The 17,161-nt window shown below is 45.2% G+C and overlaps 1 protein-coding gene across 1 annotated transcript in view; it reads right to left on the minus strand.

Annotated features, from left to right (window-relative positions):
* The window catches only part of LOC143433147 (uncharacterized), a 393,923-nt gene that overhangs the window by 358,419 nt on the left and 18,343 nt on the right, over nt 1–17,161 (minus strand). Inside the window, exon 2 of the mRNA XM_076910299.1 lies at nt 15,900–15,950. Coding sequence (XP_076766414.1) covers nt 15,900–15,950 — 51 coding nt within the window. The remainder of the gene's footprint in view (nt 1–15,899; nt 15,951–17,161) is intronic.

Consider the following 17,161-nt stretch of genomic DNA (forward strand, 5'->3'; position numbering starts at 1 on the left):
CATAAAATTCTATTACAAGGTAGATTGACGATCGATGAAGCGGTCGTACGATTGATTTATGATATCAACTTTGTCAAGATTTAGTTACCAAGAGCTATTAGCGTCCCGTCAAAATGCTCTGCTTTCCTGTCGTATTAGTTACGGTTACAATAATGGAGAATGATTTAATTATTTCCAGGTGATAAACTCACGTTGGCAACGTTGCTGCTGCAACATGACCAACGCATCGACAACGAGCTGTTGCTGTTTGTTGTAATATTCTAACTGTTTCCGCGATAGTACACGCTGTTACCATTAAAGTTTCGACGTTGCCGGTGAAGTTTAGGTTGGCGCACGGCGATGAGCAAACTCATGGTGAGACGGGTTCATTAAAAATTTACACGACCGACACGTGGAAAAGAGCACGAGGATTAAGCTCAAGAGGATTATTTATGTAATGCGTTTTAATTAATTCTTACAGGATAGTGCGCACAGGTGTGCATCGACTGGATGTTGCATGTACAATAATTTGCGTTTGCAAACCATCTTTGCATCGCTTCGTTTTCGCGATCGAAAAAGGAATGCGGATGAACATTTGCACGCGAAAATAAAATTATGAAAAATATAACGTCCGTTTTTCAGCAGATGTTACATTTGTTTGCGGTTATCTTGTTGCTAGAGTTTTTCAGTGAAAGTTTTTTAAATGTGCTTTTGGATAGTACCGGCGTTTGCGTTGTGGTTTTGTTTGGAGAACGCAATTACGTTTGCCTGAAAAATTCTGAAACAGTTTTGTTAAAACCAAGCAAAATTAAACTTGAATCTACGATTCTTCTAATTAAATATATTTCTTCCATATTTTAATTAAATCTTAGTCGCCCTTTAATATAAGTAATTATCGATGTATAAAAAAATGCAAGAGTATTTATAAGGAACCGTAACATCTTTCTATATCTTCTAAATATTTTCCAGATCTTAATCACGAATGATTAAAGAGGGTGTCTACTGAACGAAGAGGTTAATTATTTTCATTAAACGCCAGAGGTTATTTAGTATAATTAACTTGGAAAGTTTGCGCGTCAGCGTTTTATGCCGCCTCTTTGAAACGAACAATTCGTAGCGAGCTAGACAAATATCCAGCAGTCGAGCAAACTCTTCGCTATAAACAGCTTAATTTTCGACGAAGCCAGCGCTATTCCTCCGATTGTGCAGGTATCCATCGCGAAACTCACCGGACTGTTAACGGTCTAACGAATGTTTACAGTAATTTGGCTCTATTAATCATCGACTCGTCTCTAGCAGGAAATTTTCGGATGCAATCAATTCCTAGTGGCTCTATCTACGCTCATTAACGTTCTTCACTGATAATTATATCTATTAAGTCGCGTTCCCAAAGTCGACCCCTGATTATCACCGTGCTTAAGTTCGCCGCGCTGGCTTCTCTCTAAATGTACCTTCATTTCGTCTTAATTGCGCTAGAAGTGGAAATGATCCCCTTGGCGACAATTTTCTTACTCCGATCCTTTAAGGAGGAGACCTACTTTTTCCGTGTATTTGGAGTTAACCGTGAGATGAGTCGAGAAATAGCGTTTATTTTCAAACGTCCGAATGGAATAGAGAAGTTCGTTCCAATCAACCAACGATGCTATTGGCCATCCATCAATGTCAAATGGTACCTCTGGGCATAATTTCTAATAGTAACATGCACACAAATTATTTTGAATTTCATGCTCGATGATGTTTATTTTAAGTCACTTTATTTTACAATAGCAATACTGTTTGCTAAGATATAAATGTTTTCTGAAATTCCAAATCCCTCCAATCGTTTCCCATCTCTTCGCACGGTCAGTTCGCATCAGTTCCCTCGATACGTTCACCCTCGCCCCTAATTTTTCGAAAACACCGAATCCTCCCGTTAAACGTCGCTCTGAATCAACTTTAAAGCGACCATGAATACCCGGGTAAAAGTAAACCGGCCTTCGCGGCACGGAATAAACGTACATGAAATTCAATAAAATTCACGCACGAAAAAGCTCGAATGGCCTAAGGCCACGCGCGCGGGGGCATCGATCGAAAGAAACAAATGTTATTGCAAGTGCGCGGGCCCACCGAACCGCGGCGAACATTCAGGGCGTGCCACGGACGTGAAACGGGGTTTCGCCGTTTTAAGTTGAAAAGTTTCCCGTTAATCTCTTTTCAGGGGTTGCGCAGCGGGCGCGGGTCGGGCTGGTTACGAGATTTCGCAGCCGCAGCGGGCACAAAGTCGCGGCGTCGGTGCATACGCGGTGAAAAGACATTTGAAACGGTGGCGGCCGTATCTAGGTAAGCTGTACGTCGTCTTTTGAAACCGCGAACGGCGCTACCCCCACGGCGCGGTCATTATTTATTAAACTCGCGATTTAATAGCGCGGAATTCCTGGTTCCAGCCGGGGAGAAATATTAACGGGTCCGCGGAGGTACCTTCTAATATTTATGGCCGAAGACGAGCCCCGTGTCACGGGGGATGTTATTGTTCGGGTAAGATGAATGGATGTTTCAGCCGGTTGAAAAGGTTTTTAGACATAACTCGACCAGTTCGCTGAACAATTGTTTATTATCTCGCGCGAGAATCGTGTGTGGAACGGCGCGATAGTTGTTAGGCGGACAGCCTCGTCGTGATTCTCGCCAAGGGTTCCACTGCGTTTCCTGCCGCACTTGTTAAACAATTTTCAAGAATATTTAGCGATTAGAAGAATCTTCTGTCGCATAAAAGGTAGAAGTTGTAGATTATGAAGAAAATTTGTTTGTTAATGGAAAGAACACGCGCGCGACTGGTGATACGTGTTAATTTCTGGTTTACAATATACGGCTTCGCACCCCCTGTTCACGGCTGCACGCGTACCATGCGCAGAACCGGGGACAAAATAAACAGTCGATCGATGACGCGAAATTTTGCGCGAACCGAATTACATAGGCAATCGACAGCAAAGGCCGACAAAGCGAATTATCACCAACCCATCGGGCAGATGAAAACAGATGCGAAAGTGGCGCGCGCGTCATCGCACACCCCGGTGAATGCACCCTTCAGAGGCAAAGAGTCACAATGGAAGATTTATAAGCCGTGCAAATAACCTATGGCACTCGCTCGACGTCCGTGTTCATACAACGTGAAATACGATTCTCGCGGAAACTTCTCTCGCCTCTGACGAATATCGCGCGAAGCGTGCGCGTGCACGCGTGATTCTTCCGCCAGTGTCTTTCGCTCGAGCTGAGACGCGTGTTTGACGCGTCGCTCGGCTGACGCATCGCTCGTTGAGAATTTCAAAACCTTGCTTGGAAATTGCAAATTCTGCGTTGGAATTTCTAAAGGATTCGAAATTTACGAGTCGATCGATTAATTCGGTAAAAACTTCTCAAGTAAAGGATCGAATCTCTGAGCGTGTTTGTTCATATTTGCTACCAAGTGAAATAAGAAGAACGTTCAATTACAATGGAATGACCAAAGTTAGTCCATCGTCGAAGTTACTTCCCCGCATAAGTTCCACCCTGATAAGCATTTGGATACCAAATTCTTGTATCCTTCAGGTTTAGTTCGGTTAACTTTAATACCAAGTTTGATATAACTTAAACATAATCGAAACTCAATTGATATGCACATTGGACACGCCCGGGAACCTCTACTCCGCAAACTGAGACACCGGAATCTACTAACTAAATGATCAGCTGTACGTCGTCGTTAGTAACAGATGGCTCGCTTTGTAGTTGAGATTCTACTTTTACGATGTACAGTAGGTGCATACAGATTCGTGTAACAATCCCTTGTCAAACTGGATCACGTACAACTTCATTCGAACAATAGTCTCCTGACTAAAACCTACTACAATCACATCACCACATACCATTTTCAATAATTCAACCCTCACTTTCATTAGAAATTACGAATCACTAACTGTCAATCACTTTTTCATGTTATAAAATTAAAAAAAATTAAATACACTATTCCTTACAGTAAAGCGTATCCACGAATCACGTTGACTTCCGTCGAAAAAACTATAGTCGCCACACGCATTGCCATTCATACTCCGAATAGCCTCCTGACTAAAACCTATTACAATCACCACATACCATTTTCAATAATTCAACCCTCACTTTCATTAGAAATTACGAATCACTAACTGTCAATCACTTTTTCATGTTATAAAATTAAAAAAAATTAAATACACTATTCCTTACAGTAAAGCGTAGCCACGAATCACGTTGACTTCCGTCGAAAAATCTACAGCCACCACACGCAGTGCCATTCAGACTCCGACCACGATCAGTGACACAGTAGTCATCGAGCAGGTACCGTCATTCACCCACGGTCGTTCCTCCTTTATTGTCCGCCGGTCCGTTTCCTTACGATATTCGTTTCGACTTCTCTTTATTTCCGTTTGCCTAACGGTGCGGCCGCGAAACAAAGAGGATGGACGCCGGGGGCCTGCTTTTGCACCGTCCTTTTGTGTCTGCTCCTCTTCCTCCGGGTTCATCACCAAACCCCGCCGTCCCTTCGCCGTCCCAGTGACTTTCCATAGCTGGGCGCGGTGCTCGCTGCTTCGTCTAATCACTGGGTACCTCTGCGAGATAAAAAGGGAAACGGAACGGAGCCGGAAGGGCCGCGCGGAGCGACGGGGGACGAAGAAGGAGAAGTCACGACCTCGAAGTGAACGCGACGTGTCCGCGATGGGGCGGCGATCGCGATATCGTTCTCCACCCTCCGTGAAAAGGGTGGTCGACGCCACCAGCGGACGGAGGACAGGTACGATTCGTCCGAATTCGATCCGGAAGAGATAGGGTGGATACTTTTCAGCGAGGGCGGAAAATTGCAATGGGCACGGCTGATGGTTTCGAGTGCGATTGGTAGATCTGATTTCGAGGGAGATGAAGCGACATGCGCGCGATTTTTATTGGATCAGGGAACAATAAAATCGCGGTTGTTGCGCTGGCTTTGTTTGAGGAATATAGGGCATTTCATGGTAATTGCGGTAAATAGCGCGTGGTTGGTTCTTGTGTCGTTGACTGAATGCGAATAGTTGTCCGGGTTGGGTCGCTTAATTCGATGATCTGAAACTATTCGTCGCGTGAAAGAGCGTCTAAAGCGATATATTTCTTGCTGTAAACGTTAAGTAACAATTAAACGTTGAATAAATAAAGAATATAGTGTAATATGTCTGAAATGAGCTTTGATGCCTGAGTCAGTAGTATCGATCGACGATAACGCACACAATTTTTTTTAGAATAAAGCTTTCACTACAAATCTCTCGATAAATATTAATTGGTTCGTCTTAAAAAGTCGATACGAAAGCCATTTATTGCTCACAGATTATTTATTCTCGGTCAGAGTACACGCGCCGTGCGCAAACTATCGGAACGCTTTAAAATGTTTTGAATTCGCTCCGTAGATTTCCACAACCGAGTGCTATCGGTTTATTTACGTAAAAGGCGATAAACATCGGCTGCAGAAGCCTAGAAAAAAATCGGGAGTGCGAAGCATTAATCGATAGGCCAGTTATTCAAAGGCATCAATCGGTCCGTCCGAGCATCCATTGATCTCTACCACTGCCGCGTTACGCCTCCGCCCCTTTATTTACGCTTGTTGCGATTTCCTTCGACAATGCCGTTTCGTAGACTAAATTATTCGCCGCGCCGACTACCAGGGGAAAACAATTTATCGACTGAAGCGTATTGAAAGTGACGAGATCTCGAATTTCGAATGAACCACGAACGGTGTAGGACGGGAGTTTCGGTGATTGCTAAGCTCTAAAGCCGTCTGCAGTTTGTCTTCTACTCGGGATCGTTCAATATTCAATGCCTGCCAATTCTCCTTCGATTCGCGATTAAAACTGCACCCGGAGAATTTCCGCCGCTTTCTTCGCCGGGGCCATTCAAGTTTGCACGTTCGGTTGCTGGATGTTTAATGAATGTAACGCTGGGAAGGGGATTTAACTATCCACGGGTAGGATCTTGGCGAACCTGCCGCAATTTCGAATTCAGGATAACCTAGCGATCGAGACCGTTTTTTCTTCTTCTTAGACTATCTTATTTAAATAATCGAGTTCGACAGAAAAATTCAGTATTTCATTTCATTACTCAGAGCCAATCGAAAATTGAATTCTGGGAGAAGCAACGTTCGCAGACGCCTCTGTTAATTTTTAAAAAGGATCCAAGTCGAAAGTAAGGATCAAGGATGTAAGCAAGGCCGCAGTAAATCGTGTATCTCCAGGATATAAAACTAAATTCGCTGGTGGAATCGAAACAACAGGATCCCATTAAACGCGACCGGCTATTTTTCTTCCCCAGTGCTTCATTCCCAGAAACGGCCGTAAGATCGTTCTCCCAGCACACCTTCCGGACCCTCTCAGCGTCGTCCGTCTATCAGGGCACATTCGCGAAGCTGCACGTGATACAAATCGCCTATAGAACCGTATCGTTACGACCCATCTGGAATTTCTCTCGTCCGCGCGAAAATTGCTCGCACAAAGGCCCGTCTCTGCGCGTCGGAACGTAATTCCACCGCGTTTTTGTCGCGTCCACGCTCGAATCGAAACCGAGAGTGACCCTACAGCGATTCCGTTTCGAAGGGGGAAAAATTTGCCTGCGAAAATCGATGGGACTCGACGATACGCTCGCCAATGGAACGAAACGTATTTGCAATTCATTTTATTAGTGATGGTTCCTCGATACTCTCGTAGAATTGTTTCAGACAACATTATATAGTTCTCCATTCTACTATATAAAAGACGAATTAAAAAATATCCAAATTAATGAAATCGTAGTTTGTACATCCTGGAAAGTAGCACTCATTCGTCGCATGGTAAACGATCGTGTACCAAGATTCAATTGTGGATGCAGGCAACGCCTTAAAAAAGGTGTCACGGACGAGTCGTTGGACACGGGTACAAAGGCGGGAGGAAAAAGTGATGAATCGAGGCCGAGAGACGACAACCGGCGACAGCGCCTCATCGCTGTCGTCGCTGGTTATCGGTTAACCGGAAGTCGAGACGAGCATCTTGCTGTCTCCGACGGCTGGCCGGAAGGAGGCGCACCTAGCCTGGCGGTAACGCGCGCGAGCTTCGTTGCGCCGCTTTCTACTCGCTTTTCTTCTACGTCGAGGAAAAAAGGCGTAAAAAGGGGAAAGAAGGAGATGAAAAAGTGCCGCGAGAAGTCGCAACGAGGTAAAGACGGAAGGTGGTGAGGAAAAGCGGTCGAGAAGTTGAAGGCGGCGACGGTGGGGGTAGATTGGTCGGTCGCGGCACAAAGGGCGAGGGAACGAAGACGTTTGGTTCGAGTTGGAGACGGGCAAAACAAAAGGCGCGATGCTCGTGGTACGACGGAATGGTTCGCGGAGGGGCAGGAACGGCACGCGGACAAAAAGCGTGGCCGGATCTTTCGCTCAGAGGAAAATATTTAATCCGTTCGTTCGGCTCGCAAAGACGCCACTCCGGGCGATCAGCGTCCCGGAATAAGAGCCACGTTTTGCATTTTAAAGGGATTTAGTAAAATAAGAGTTATCCCGACCTCGATCCCGCTGAAGAGATCCGAAGAAGGATTGGCCCTTTCCACGCTACGCGAACCTCGTCTGATTTTCTAAAGACCACTGTACCCGCCCTTTCATAATTCACTTTCTAATTAGCGGCTCCTACGGAGAATATATCACGTTCGCGAGCCTTTTAAACTCATCGTTTACGCGATGAATGTGCCCGCTATCTAACGATCGTCATTTCCATGGTACGAGCAGCCGTCGTACGTTACGACGAGGTCCCCCAGCAAGCATTCCCGGGTTGTGTGTTTTAATAAAAATCCACGCGGGACTTTTCATATGCTCCTTACCCTCATAACATTCGAACAGCGTGCGTTCGCATCGCGGACGGGGCGTGCCGCGCGCCCGTCGATTCGAATTCATAGACAGGAAGTTGGCTCCACCACGTCCGATCGTGGATACGCGCACAGACGCGTTTACACACCGCCGCGCCGTTACGGCGTTTATCATCAAATAGGGTCACGAGTTTTCATTAGTCCGGGGTGGAGAAGGGACGGGGGCGAAATATGGGAAAATTGGAATCTCTTTTCGATGGTCCCGTTTTTCCGGAGGCAGACGATGAGACTTGGCACGAAGAACGAACGTTGGCACAGAGGAGGCGAGTCGCCGGGTTTCGATGGGCTGCCGTTCAACGCCGAACGAGGGGGAGGACGGTTAGAAACTGGCGAAATGTCGATTCGCGGCGACGGTATCGAGCGCGGGGGGTCGCGTTTATTTGTTCGTTGAAAACAAAGCCCAAGCAACAGGCCCTCCCGGCATCGACGTCCTCGTCGATGGCTGCGTTCCGCTCGTCGCTTCCGGCACCTTCGCCCTCCGAATGAACGCCACCAGCGTCGCTAATAGCGCGGGGACCAGAGTTTCGCGCGGATGTTTACCTCGAACCAGTGACTTTCCAGCAACAAGAATGAACGGGAAAATTATTTAAGTCGAATCTGAGATCGAGACGCGAAAGAGGGACGCGTTCAAGTTCTACTTTTTAAGTCCAGCATAGAAATGCTATCGGTTGTTACTGATAGATCGCTGGATAGACGGGTGAAAGCAATTCTATCGAAGTTGCTTGTTAACTTCCATAGAAACGAACAGGTGTCACGGATCGAAGTATTAAAGTTTCTGAAGGATCTGAAGGTCTGGCAACGAGGATAACGATCCGAGGATCGAAGAACATTTCGCATCGTTGACAAATCTCGCTTCAACTCACTTTTAAAGTAGCGGCACATTTGAAGACTGCGAAATAAATACTTATCGCACACGTTCAGTGAAATGTAATTCGTAATTTTTTTCTACCATCCAATGTTCTGCAGAGCAGACAACAATTTGCTACACAGTACACTTCGTTTAGGGTCTCGTCGCTCGTTGCGCATAGTTGAAATATTTGCAGTGACCTCCTGGAACAATTTTGGTTAACGTACCGCGAGCAAATACTTCGAGAGTCGAAAGTTATTTCGACTATCACAAGCCTCAACATATAATATTACTGTCTTACTCTAACTGTTTCTAAAATAAATTGTAGTCCTTATATTTTATTACAAACTCGTGGGAAATATTTCTAAAATAACGAGAGGAAATGGAAAATCATCGAAAAAAATTCGAGACGCGAGTATGCGTCCATTTTCGGGGGTCATTTTCAAACCTGAGGACGACCCGTCGCTCGAGCCTCGAATCCACGAAGAATAAAAAGAGGAAGCGATCGAGCCGAAATGAACTCTATGGTAATCACGCAGGACTTTCCTGTTGAGCACGAGTGGAATATATATATATATTTTTTTTTCGTTCCTTTCTCTTTTCACGTTCGATCGACCTGACTGGAAATATTATTTCGCTCGAACGGTGTGCCCGAAAAAAATGGCTAGACATTCTCTGGCCGATCGTTCAGCTGAAATTTTCAAGGATACGCTCCTCTGCAGTTTACGAGCGGAAAGTGGCACCGAGTTGGGAAGCGCGCCGGATTTACGGCATTGTACCATTTATAGACGGCTTTTTTTTTCTCGTTGCGTATTCTATTCACGAGATTTTGTTTCGATCGCCAGTCTTTCTATCCCCTGTGGCAAATATAAGCTGGTTAAAGTATCGCGAGGCGTATAATTAATGGAAGAGATAATTAGATCAAAACAAAACCAACAAGCACAACTATATATATATATATATATATATATATATATATATATATATATAATCTTGATGAATTTGTAAAAAATTTCATATCATAACGAGCGCACTGAAAATTACGTTCAAACGAAAATTAGCCCGTATAAAATCTAATAAAAAAACAGATTCTTCAACGATGTTATTTGAAAAAGAAGCTTGCATTAAGGGTTTAAAGGGCACGCTGAAACACGAAGATAATTAGACCCATGGCACACCCAACATTTCTACTGGCTGCAACGTCCTGAATGCTAATAACCATCTGTACACACTCCGGCTGGAATAATTTCCCTATACGGCGTGTTCTTCCCGCTGCATATTTTTCGTCTCTCATTAACCGGAACTTTTCACGACTCCCGCATAGATCATACAGTTATTACGTAAAATGTCCCCGGCGACGACGTCGTGGCATTAATCGCGCGGCGTACAACCAATGGTCCCGTAATTTCGAGGCTCAGTCGGATACTCGTTCGGTTCGGAAGCCAGCCAGGGCTGCAGCCTCCGTTGCCAAGGATTTGCATATCTATGAGCGCAGCTCCGCGTAGATACGCGTAAGGTCGCAGGCGGCGAATAGGGAGCCGAGCGTCGCGTTCTCGAGGATAAAGGCGGAAATACGCGGCGTGTAGATCAGCCAGCGAGACGATGACTGGGCGTGGATGCTGGACGCTGAGAGTCGCGTCGAGATGGTCGCCATTTGTAATTGTAATTAGTCGGTCCAATTCGTGGCGTCCTCGAGAAACGCACGCGGACGCGTCGTCGCGTTAAGCGCGATTATTCGACGATTTGCAAATGATGAATTCGAAAAAGATTCCAGCTGTTAGACGAGTGGACCGCGTTCTCGCGCGAGCTTGTTTTTCGTGCTCGCGTCGAGCAACGAGTAAAACACGGTGAAATCTCGCGCGATGAAGTTTCACGGGATAAACATTTCTCTGGTAAACGAGGAGTATCGTGTTTCGTGCCTTTGCGCGATGCTTCTTTCGTTGAATATATATGTGCGCATCAGACACCTTGGGAAGATGCTTGCGGGGTAAGGTATGTTGATTTATGGGGAGTATTTGTAGTTCGAGGGAAGTATGATGTAGTGGAGGAGAAAGAAGCATGGTTGGAAGTTTTAGCGAGATGAACTTCAGCGTCAGATAAATGTAGAATAAAGAGCAACCGATGCATCTTGTGCAATTAGCGGTGATCGTGTTTCTTAAGGTTGCAATGTTGTAAACAAGCTTCAGTAGTCGATGCCATTTCTTTGGACTGGTAGAAAATACCTGACTAATTATCGAAGCGCGTGGAACTTCGAAGTTGTACTTGATCTATCCAATAAGCACTAGTTCTAAGTGCAACACCGGGTCTTATAAGTTTCGAAATTTCGCCTGAGCAAAACAGTTTCCTCCTAACAAGACCGCCACGATCTTCGCAAACAAGCATAATTTCGAGCAGTTTGAATATTGTATAACCGTTATAAGCAGCGAGATATAGACACGGTGCATTTTCCGGACGACTACGCGCAGTGACCATTTAAACGAGGACTTTAACTTCGCAGCTCCGTATGCATTCACGCGAAAGGAGGAAGAAAACGCGTATATGAGAGCGTTCTGAAAGCGGAGAGTCACGTTCAAAAGCCGAGTCGCGCAGGTGAGTCCCTCTATACAAGTTTAAATGTAATTATAAAAGGTGCTCTAATAATTCTCTATTTCACACGAACAATAATTATTCTCTTTCCTATGCGGCGAGGTCGATTTCGTTACTATAACCGTACGAGAAATTTCAATGGCACTCCGTTAAGGTAATTAGAAAATTAAACGTACATGCATAACGTCCATAAAAACGTTCGACAGACACTTCTCGAAAATTCGATTTAAATGAATGCACGGCGCAGAACTAAAAGCACTCGGTTCTATTTACAATTTCATAATCAACCTCGTTTTCCCGGTGAATTTCGCGAAAATATTATAGCAATTTCGTGAACGCCGGAAATAACTTATGATGGGCTCGCTGACGGCGTTCAGGATGTGTAGCGAAAATGTTCCCAGCCTCATGAATAATTCAAGTCCGTACTCAAATTCGAATCCGATATTCGCGGATTACGCAGTTTCAGGTAGCGCGTTCATTTTTCTGTCCGCTTCTTGTTGTTTATTAAAAGATTATAATAATGTACACGATTTCTGTACGCTAGAATCGCTCGAAATCACTCGAAGTCGCGGACGAGCAGCCGTTGCGTGATCTTTCAGAAAGGATTTGGCGAAAGACAGAAAGGATTTCGCAACGTTCACAAGAACGTTTCCGTGTCTTAATTAAAAACGCGCAATCGAGCAGACATCCGCGATTTTCGTCGCCACCGCTTCTCTCGTCTTTGATGCTCGCCGCGATATATCCATCATGGCCGTCGCAATTCTCGCATCGATGGGCGCGCTTCGAACCCGCGGCAGAGAGGAATCGAATTATGCTCGGCGCACTTGTCGACTCGATCTCAAAAAGTTTGTCGGTCGACACGGAATTACCGCGAGTTTTTCACTCTATGCGGTCGCGTTCGTTGGGCGCTTGTTAGTTATTTAGGAAACATCGGTCAAACGTTACGCTCGTATTGCGGTTCCCTCCCCCTCGTTGGCGCGACGATCCAGCGCCATTCGCGTGGTTACATATTTTCGCCAACGGTTTACAATACGATTGACCTGCATTTTACGAGTGCATTCGTGCGCGACGCATTGTCTAGTATATCGTAACGCTGCACGAGAGCTAGGAACACTATTGAAAAGATAACGGCAGCGCGGTTTCAATGAAATCGTGCTGGCATTCATTGCGAACTGATTGATCGCGGGGGAATCAATAAGCCGCTCCGTAAAGCGAATTTCTTTCTAGCGAACGGTGCGAAACGAAAGAATTTTCCGTCTCGGTATTTATATTAAATCTGTATAAAATTAATTGAATATTTCACTTCTACGAACCGAGGATATTAAACGCGTGTCAGTGGAAAGAATTTTCTGTCCCGTCGTTTATATTAAATCTGTATAAAATTAATTGAATATTTTAACTCGACGAACGGGCCATTAAACGAGGTATTCATAATTTCGTAATGGATCACCTTCGAATCGTTACGGTCGCGGATTAATTAGAGAGCTGACGAGGGGTGAAACAGGTACGATCGAGCAAGGGTAAGTCGAGAGTTAAGTAATCGAAACGCGGTTGGTTATCAATCACCCATCGTTCGAAACGTTCGAGTACGTGCGAGGCGATTGTTCGGTGATTAAAGAAGACCTGCAACGTTCGAACGAGCACAACACGGATCGCATTATCGTCCTGATTCGCTAATGCATTCACGATTACTTTTCTAATACGCATTCGATTATCGCGTACGCTACTTACTTTCCCTTCCAGGAAAATGCATCTAATTATATTCTCGGAATTGTAGCGTAGACTGGAATTGAAAAGGGCAAGGAGAACTCCGTTCGCCGTCGTGGAACTCTCGGGGCGAGGCATTAGCATATAAATAGGTATTAGAGACGTGTACATAGCTCGGCAGAACGGCATAGGTGCCTGTTTCTCGTGCACCATGCATTTTGACGAATCTTAACGCTACTTACGAGCTATGTTCTCGCTTCGTCGACCAGTCAAATTAGTGGAGTTCGAAATAGTTATTCGCACACATCGAGTCGTTTCAGCGACAGTGAAGAACGACAGATTATCAAATTTTTGATTCTTTGTTGATTCAATTTTCCATCGAGTTTTAGAAAACTCTTCGTTTACTAAATTCTGCGTCAAAGAAACATAACTTCTCTCAAATATCTTTTACATTTTGCCAATCTATCCTTCATTCCCTCTCGCGCAAGAAAATTATCTACTATTGCAATTGAACGTGACGAGAGAAGAACACTTTAATTTCCATTAGAAAATGACGTATTAAAAGTAATGCAGAACAGGATACGAGCAAACGGTCCAGATGCAATCTGACGGACTACAATAGAATTGGCTGCGCGTTTCCTTTTCCGGAAAGGAAGATCGCGCTTCCCCCTCGCGGAGGGGCGAAGGGAAGGGGATGGAAACTGAGGGGTGAAGAAAAAATACGAGCACCCTCGTACCTCCAAGAAGCTCTTTTCCACAAGGATGGGTTCTCCCGTCGAGTCGCCTCGGCGAGCAATCTCACGAAATTGCACCGCGCGATTTCACGTCGTTTCGCAGACGTTACCGCTCGCCTTCCACTTCCGGTCCCTTCGTCCTTCGCTCGCGCGCGTGGATGGCCGCGTTGCTCGGGACGAAATAACGAACTTCGAAACGCCATTCGAACTCGGGGCAAGCTTAATGGGAGAAAAATGGACTACGCCTTCGATTAATTGTGCGCTGACAGATGGTTTAAACCGGTCGAACGGCCCGGAACCGAGTTTATCGTGAGAAATTGAACCCAGACAGCAACACGATGATGGTATCGATCATTGCGTTAATCGAAGAGTGATGGATTATATACGATTGACGAAATCGCGAGCATCGCTTTTAATTTAGCTCGTAATATCGTAATAGAAATTTTTATCGTTGCTCTTTGATCGACGAGTATCGACACGCATCATTAGCGTAAAATGTTATTTGACTAATCTTGTGTTAATTAATCGCACTATATTTTTCTCGATGCGGAAGATAAAGATCCGCGTTTGTCAGGCAAGCATTTAGAACTCGTTCAAGTTAAAGAGCAGGGAAATATTTCAGCGTGGAAATTAATCCACTGAAGGGTCCAGTTTTTTAGCCACGAAAGGTCCATCGATTTTCCTCCGCTGCAGCGTGTACGGTGCCGTTCCAGCAATTTTGTCATCGAACTCGGATTTATGGTTCTTGCACACGAGTCGAAGCGATCCAATTCCAGCATCGTTCTTACCGCTATCGATCGCTCATTTTTCCCGAATTTTCGCGGTCTCGAACGTCCTCGTGTACATAAAGACGTTTGAAATCGTCGAAGCACAAGACTTATTCAACGAAAACAGAGCTTCAGCAATTATCTATTTTACGCGCCGCTGGCTGAAGCGGTATTTATTGAAATCTGCGTTATACAAAACAGATCGATATCGTTGACGCAAGGAGTGGAAAATAAAAATATTTCCTCTCTCAGTTGAAATCCATGACACGAAAAATGAAAAACAAAAAGGAACAGGATAATTCCGACGAAACACGTAAACTGTAACCGTTCTTTCCTCTCGCGAATCCGTCGCTTTTTAAAACGCGTTTCCAGCGACTAAATGATTTACACAAGTCTTCCCGCGATTCATCGTAGACGAACTCCGACCGTGAATCAAGCGGCGAAACGAAATTATAAAACAACTTATCAACGCGACGTCAGAGTCTCGCGTGCACGTCGGTGCCATTGTAACGAGGCAGCCATAGGACGCTGCTGTCCCTGTCTGAGCGTCCCGCTTGTTTCCCCGACGATTTTTCCACCTACGGACAGGGATATCCAACCTTTGCCCCTTTGTTCCACTTCATTCTCGTCTGTCTGGTGAAAAAGATAGGCCCAGTGGGAATTAAAACCGAGCGGCCGCGTCACGTGCACCAGGTTAGAGTATGTCATGTAGTGGCTTTGTTCGTTCGTACGCGTCCTCTTGCCAGTTGTCTCTAACACGGCTGAAAATCCGCGTAATGTTACGTACCTATGTACGATCGTGTAACACTGCTGCCACTCTTGTATACCGGCTGTCTCTCGTTTTTTTTTTTTGCGCGCGCGAGAAAATTCCTGTACGTATCGATTGGACGAGCGCGACGAATAATATGTCTGATTCGACGGGATCAAATATTTCATGTAATTCTGAAGCGGTATACAGTGAACCCGGTTCGTTTATTGCAATTGGACAGAAGTCACGTGTTTGCACAAACCGCTTGGTATATTGCATAAGCGAGTTTGTAACGGTTCTCTTTTTACAGAGAAGTATGAATGATTGTTTCACAGATGGAATCTTTAAATTGAGAATATTTGTAACTTGTTGGCACTTACCTGCTGCGCACATCGTAAAATAAAGGAATGATTGTCTAAATAGTATAGAAGAAAGTTGGAAAAGATTGAAAAAATGGTTCGACCAAGAGCGCGACGAACTCTCAGCCGCTGACCGTGTCAATCAGGCGTCTAATGAACCAGTTAAAGTTTCATTTAGTAAAACAGTTTGGCGCTGGACAGCCCCATTTGAATTTCGCGAGAAAGGAGAGCGCGACTAAGAAAGAAGCTACGTAACGCGCTTTTCCAAGCGGAAAAACTCACCCGCGCCTTTGGCGTCTGCTTCAGTCCGATGGCTGGCTGGCTTCTGTTGCTCTGTAACAATAATTGAGAACGCCACGGTCAGTGAAATTAATTACCAGGCCCCGCGACATTAATTAGGACAGATTCTATTAACGTTCGACGCGACTGCGACGCTCTGTCTTAATTATACCTGTCGACGTCGGGGCAATGTTATTTTTTAATGAAGCCCGCTTTTGAAAATCGCGTGAAATCAAAGGAAGCCAGCGTGGAAGGTAAAGGAGGATGCTTTTCAGTCGACGGATGAATGGAGGATGATATTATACGATAGAAACAATTGTATCAATAGAGAACACTGACTTCGTATAGTAGCTGGCGCGAATAGATCCTCTAAATCAAAGCAACAAATAATGGCACGCATGAATGTCATATAATTCCGCTTCGCATGCAATATTTCATCTATTTTAACATCAATATGCATTTTACTGCTGTTCTAAAACGACCCCTTTTATTTACAAAACTGAATTCTTCATCTCCACCATCTAAAACTATAACAAAACCATCGTACCCACTAATTCAACTGCTAATATTTATTTAACGCTATCACAGTCCTCATTTTGAACACAGATACCTGTTTTATACTCTGACATCGCCTCTGAATATGGAACAAAAATTCAATGCCCGCTGAAAAACAATCCACGCGCAACCGAGAGCGCGCGACGCGTACTTTCGTGGCGCAGGAAATGTTTTACCGGCAGGCGAATAAATCCGACGGAGAAGAGCGGCCCGTCGCTCAATGCGGCATCAGGCTGACGTAGGTACGAACGATAAAACGATAAATCCAGGGGAACCGTGCAGTATCGTCCTCGTCGGCTCGTCCCGTCATTGCTTGGAACGCGTAAATCTTAATTGGCCAATCGCGGCGGACCGTAGGGCGCCTACCCCTGGCCGTGGCGATCACGGAAAACCCGCCGCGCGAACCTGTTTCCCTCTGACGGCTATGCGTGCCCCGATATCGAGCGACGATTTTATTTCGCACCGCTCGACTGTTAATTAAGGTATCCCTGGTACGTGCCTCGGAACATGCTTCAGCCGTTTCTTGAACGAAACCCGGCGACGGTTTTAATTAACGCCGCAATTGGTTAGTCCGCTCTGTGTACACCGGGAGTATCGTTCAGAATTGCTTTATCGTATTGATTGACGTAGTAGAGAGAAAACGCTTTATTTTCGTCTTCGTGTAGTTATTCGCGTGAATTGTGAATCGATTTTGGATGTGGGTTTTCGTT

This window comes from Xylocopa sonorina, chromosome 2 (genome assembly GCF_050948175.1).
Source record: "Xylocopa sonorina isolate GNS202 chromosome 2, iyXylSono1_principal, whole genome shotgun sequence".
Classification (NCBI taxonomy): domain Eukaryota; kingdom Metazoa; phylum Arthropoda; class Insecta; order Hymenoptera; family Apidae; genus Xylocopa; species Xylocopa sonorina.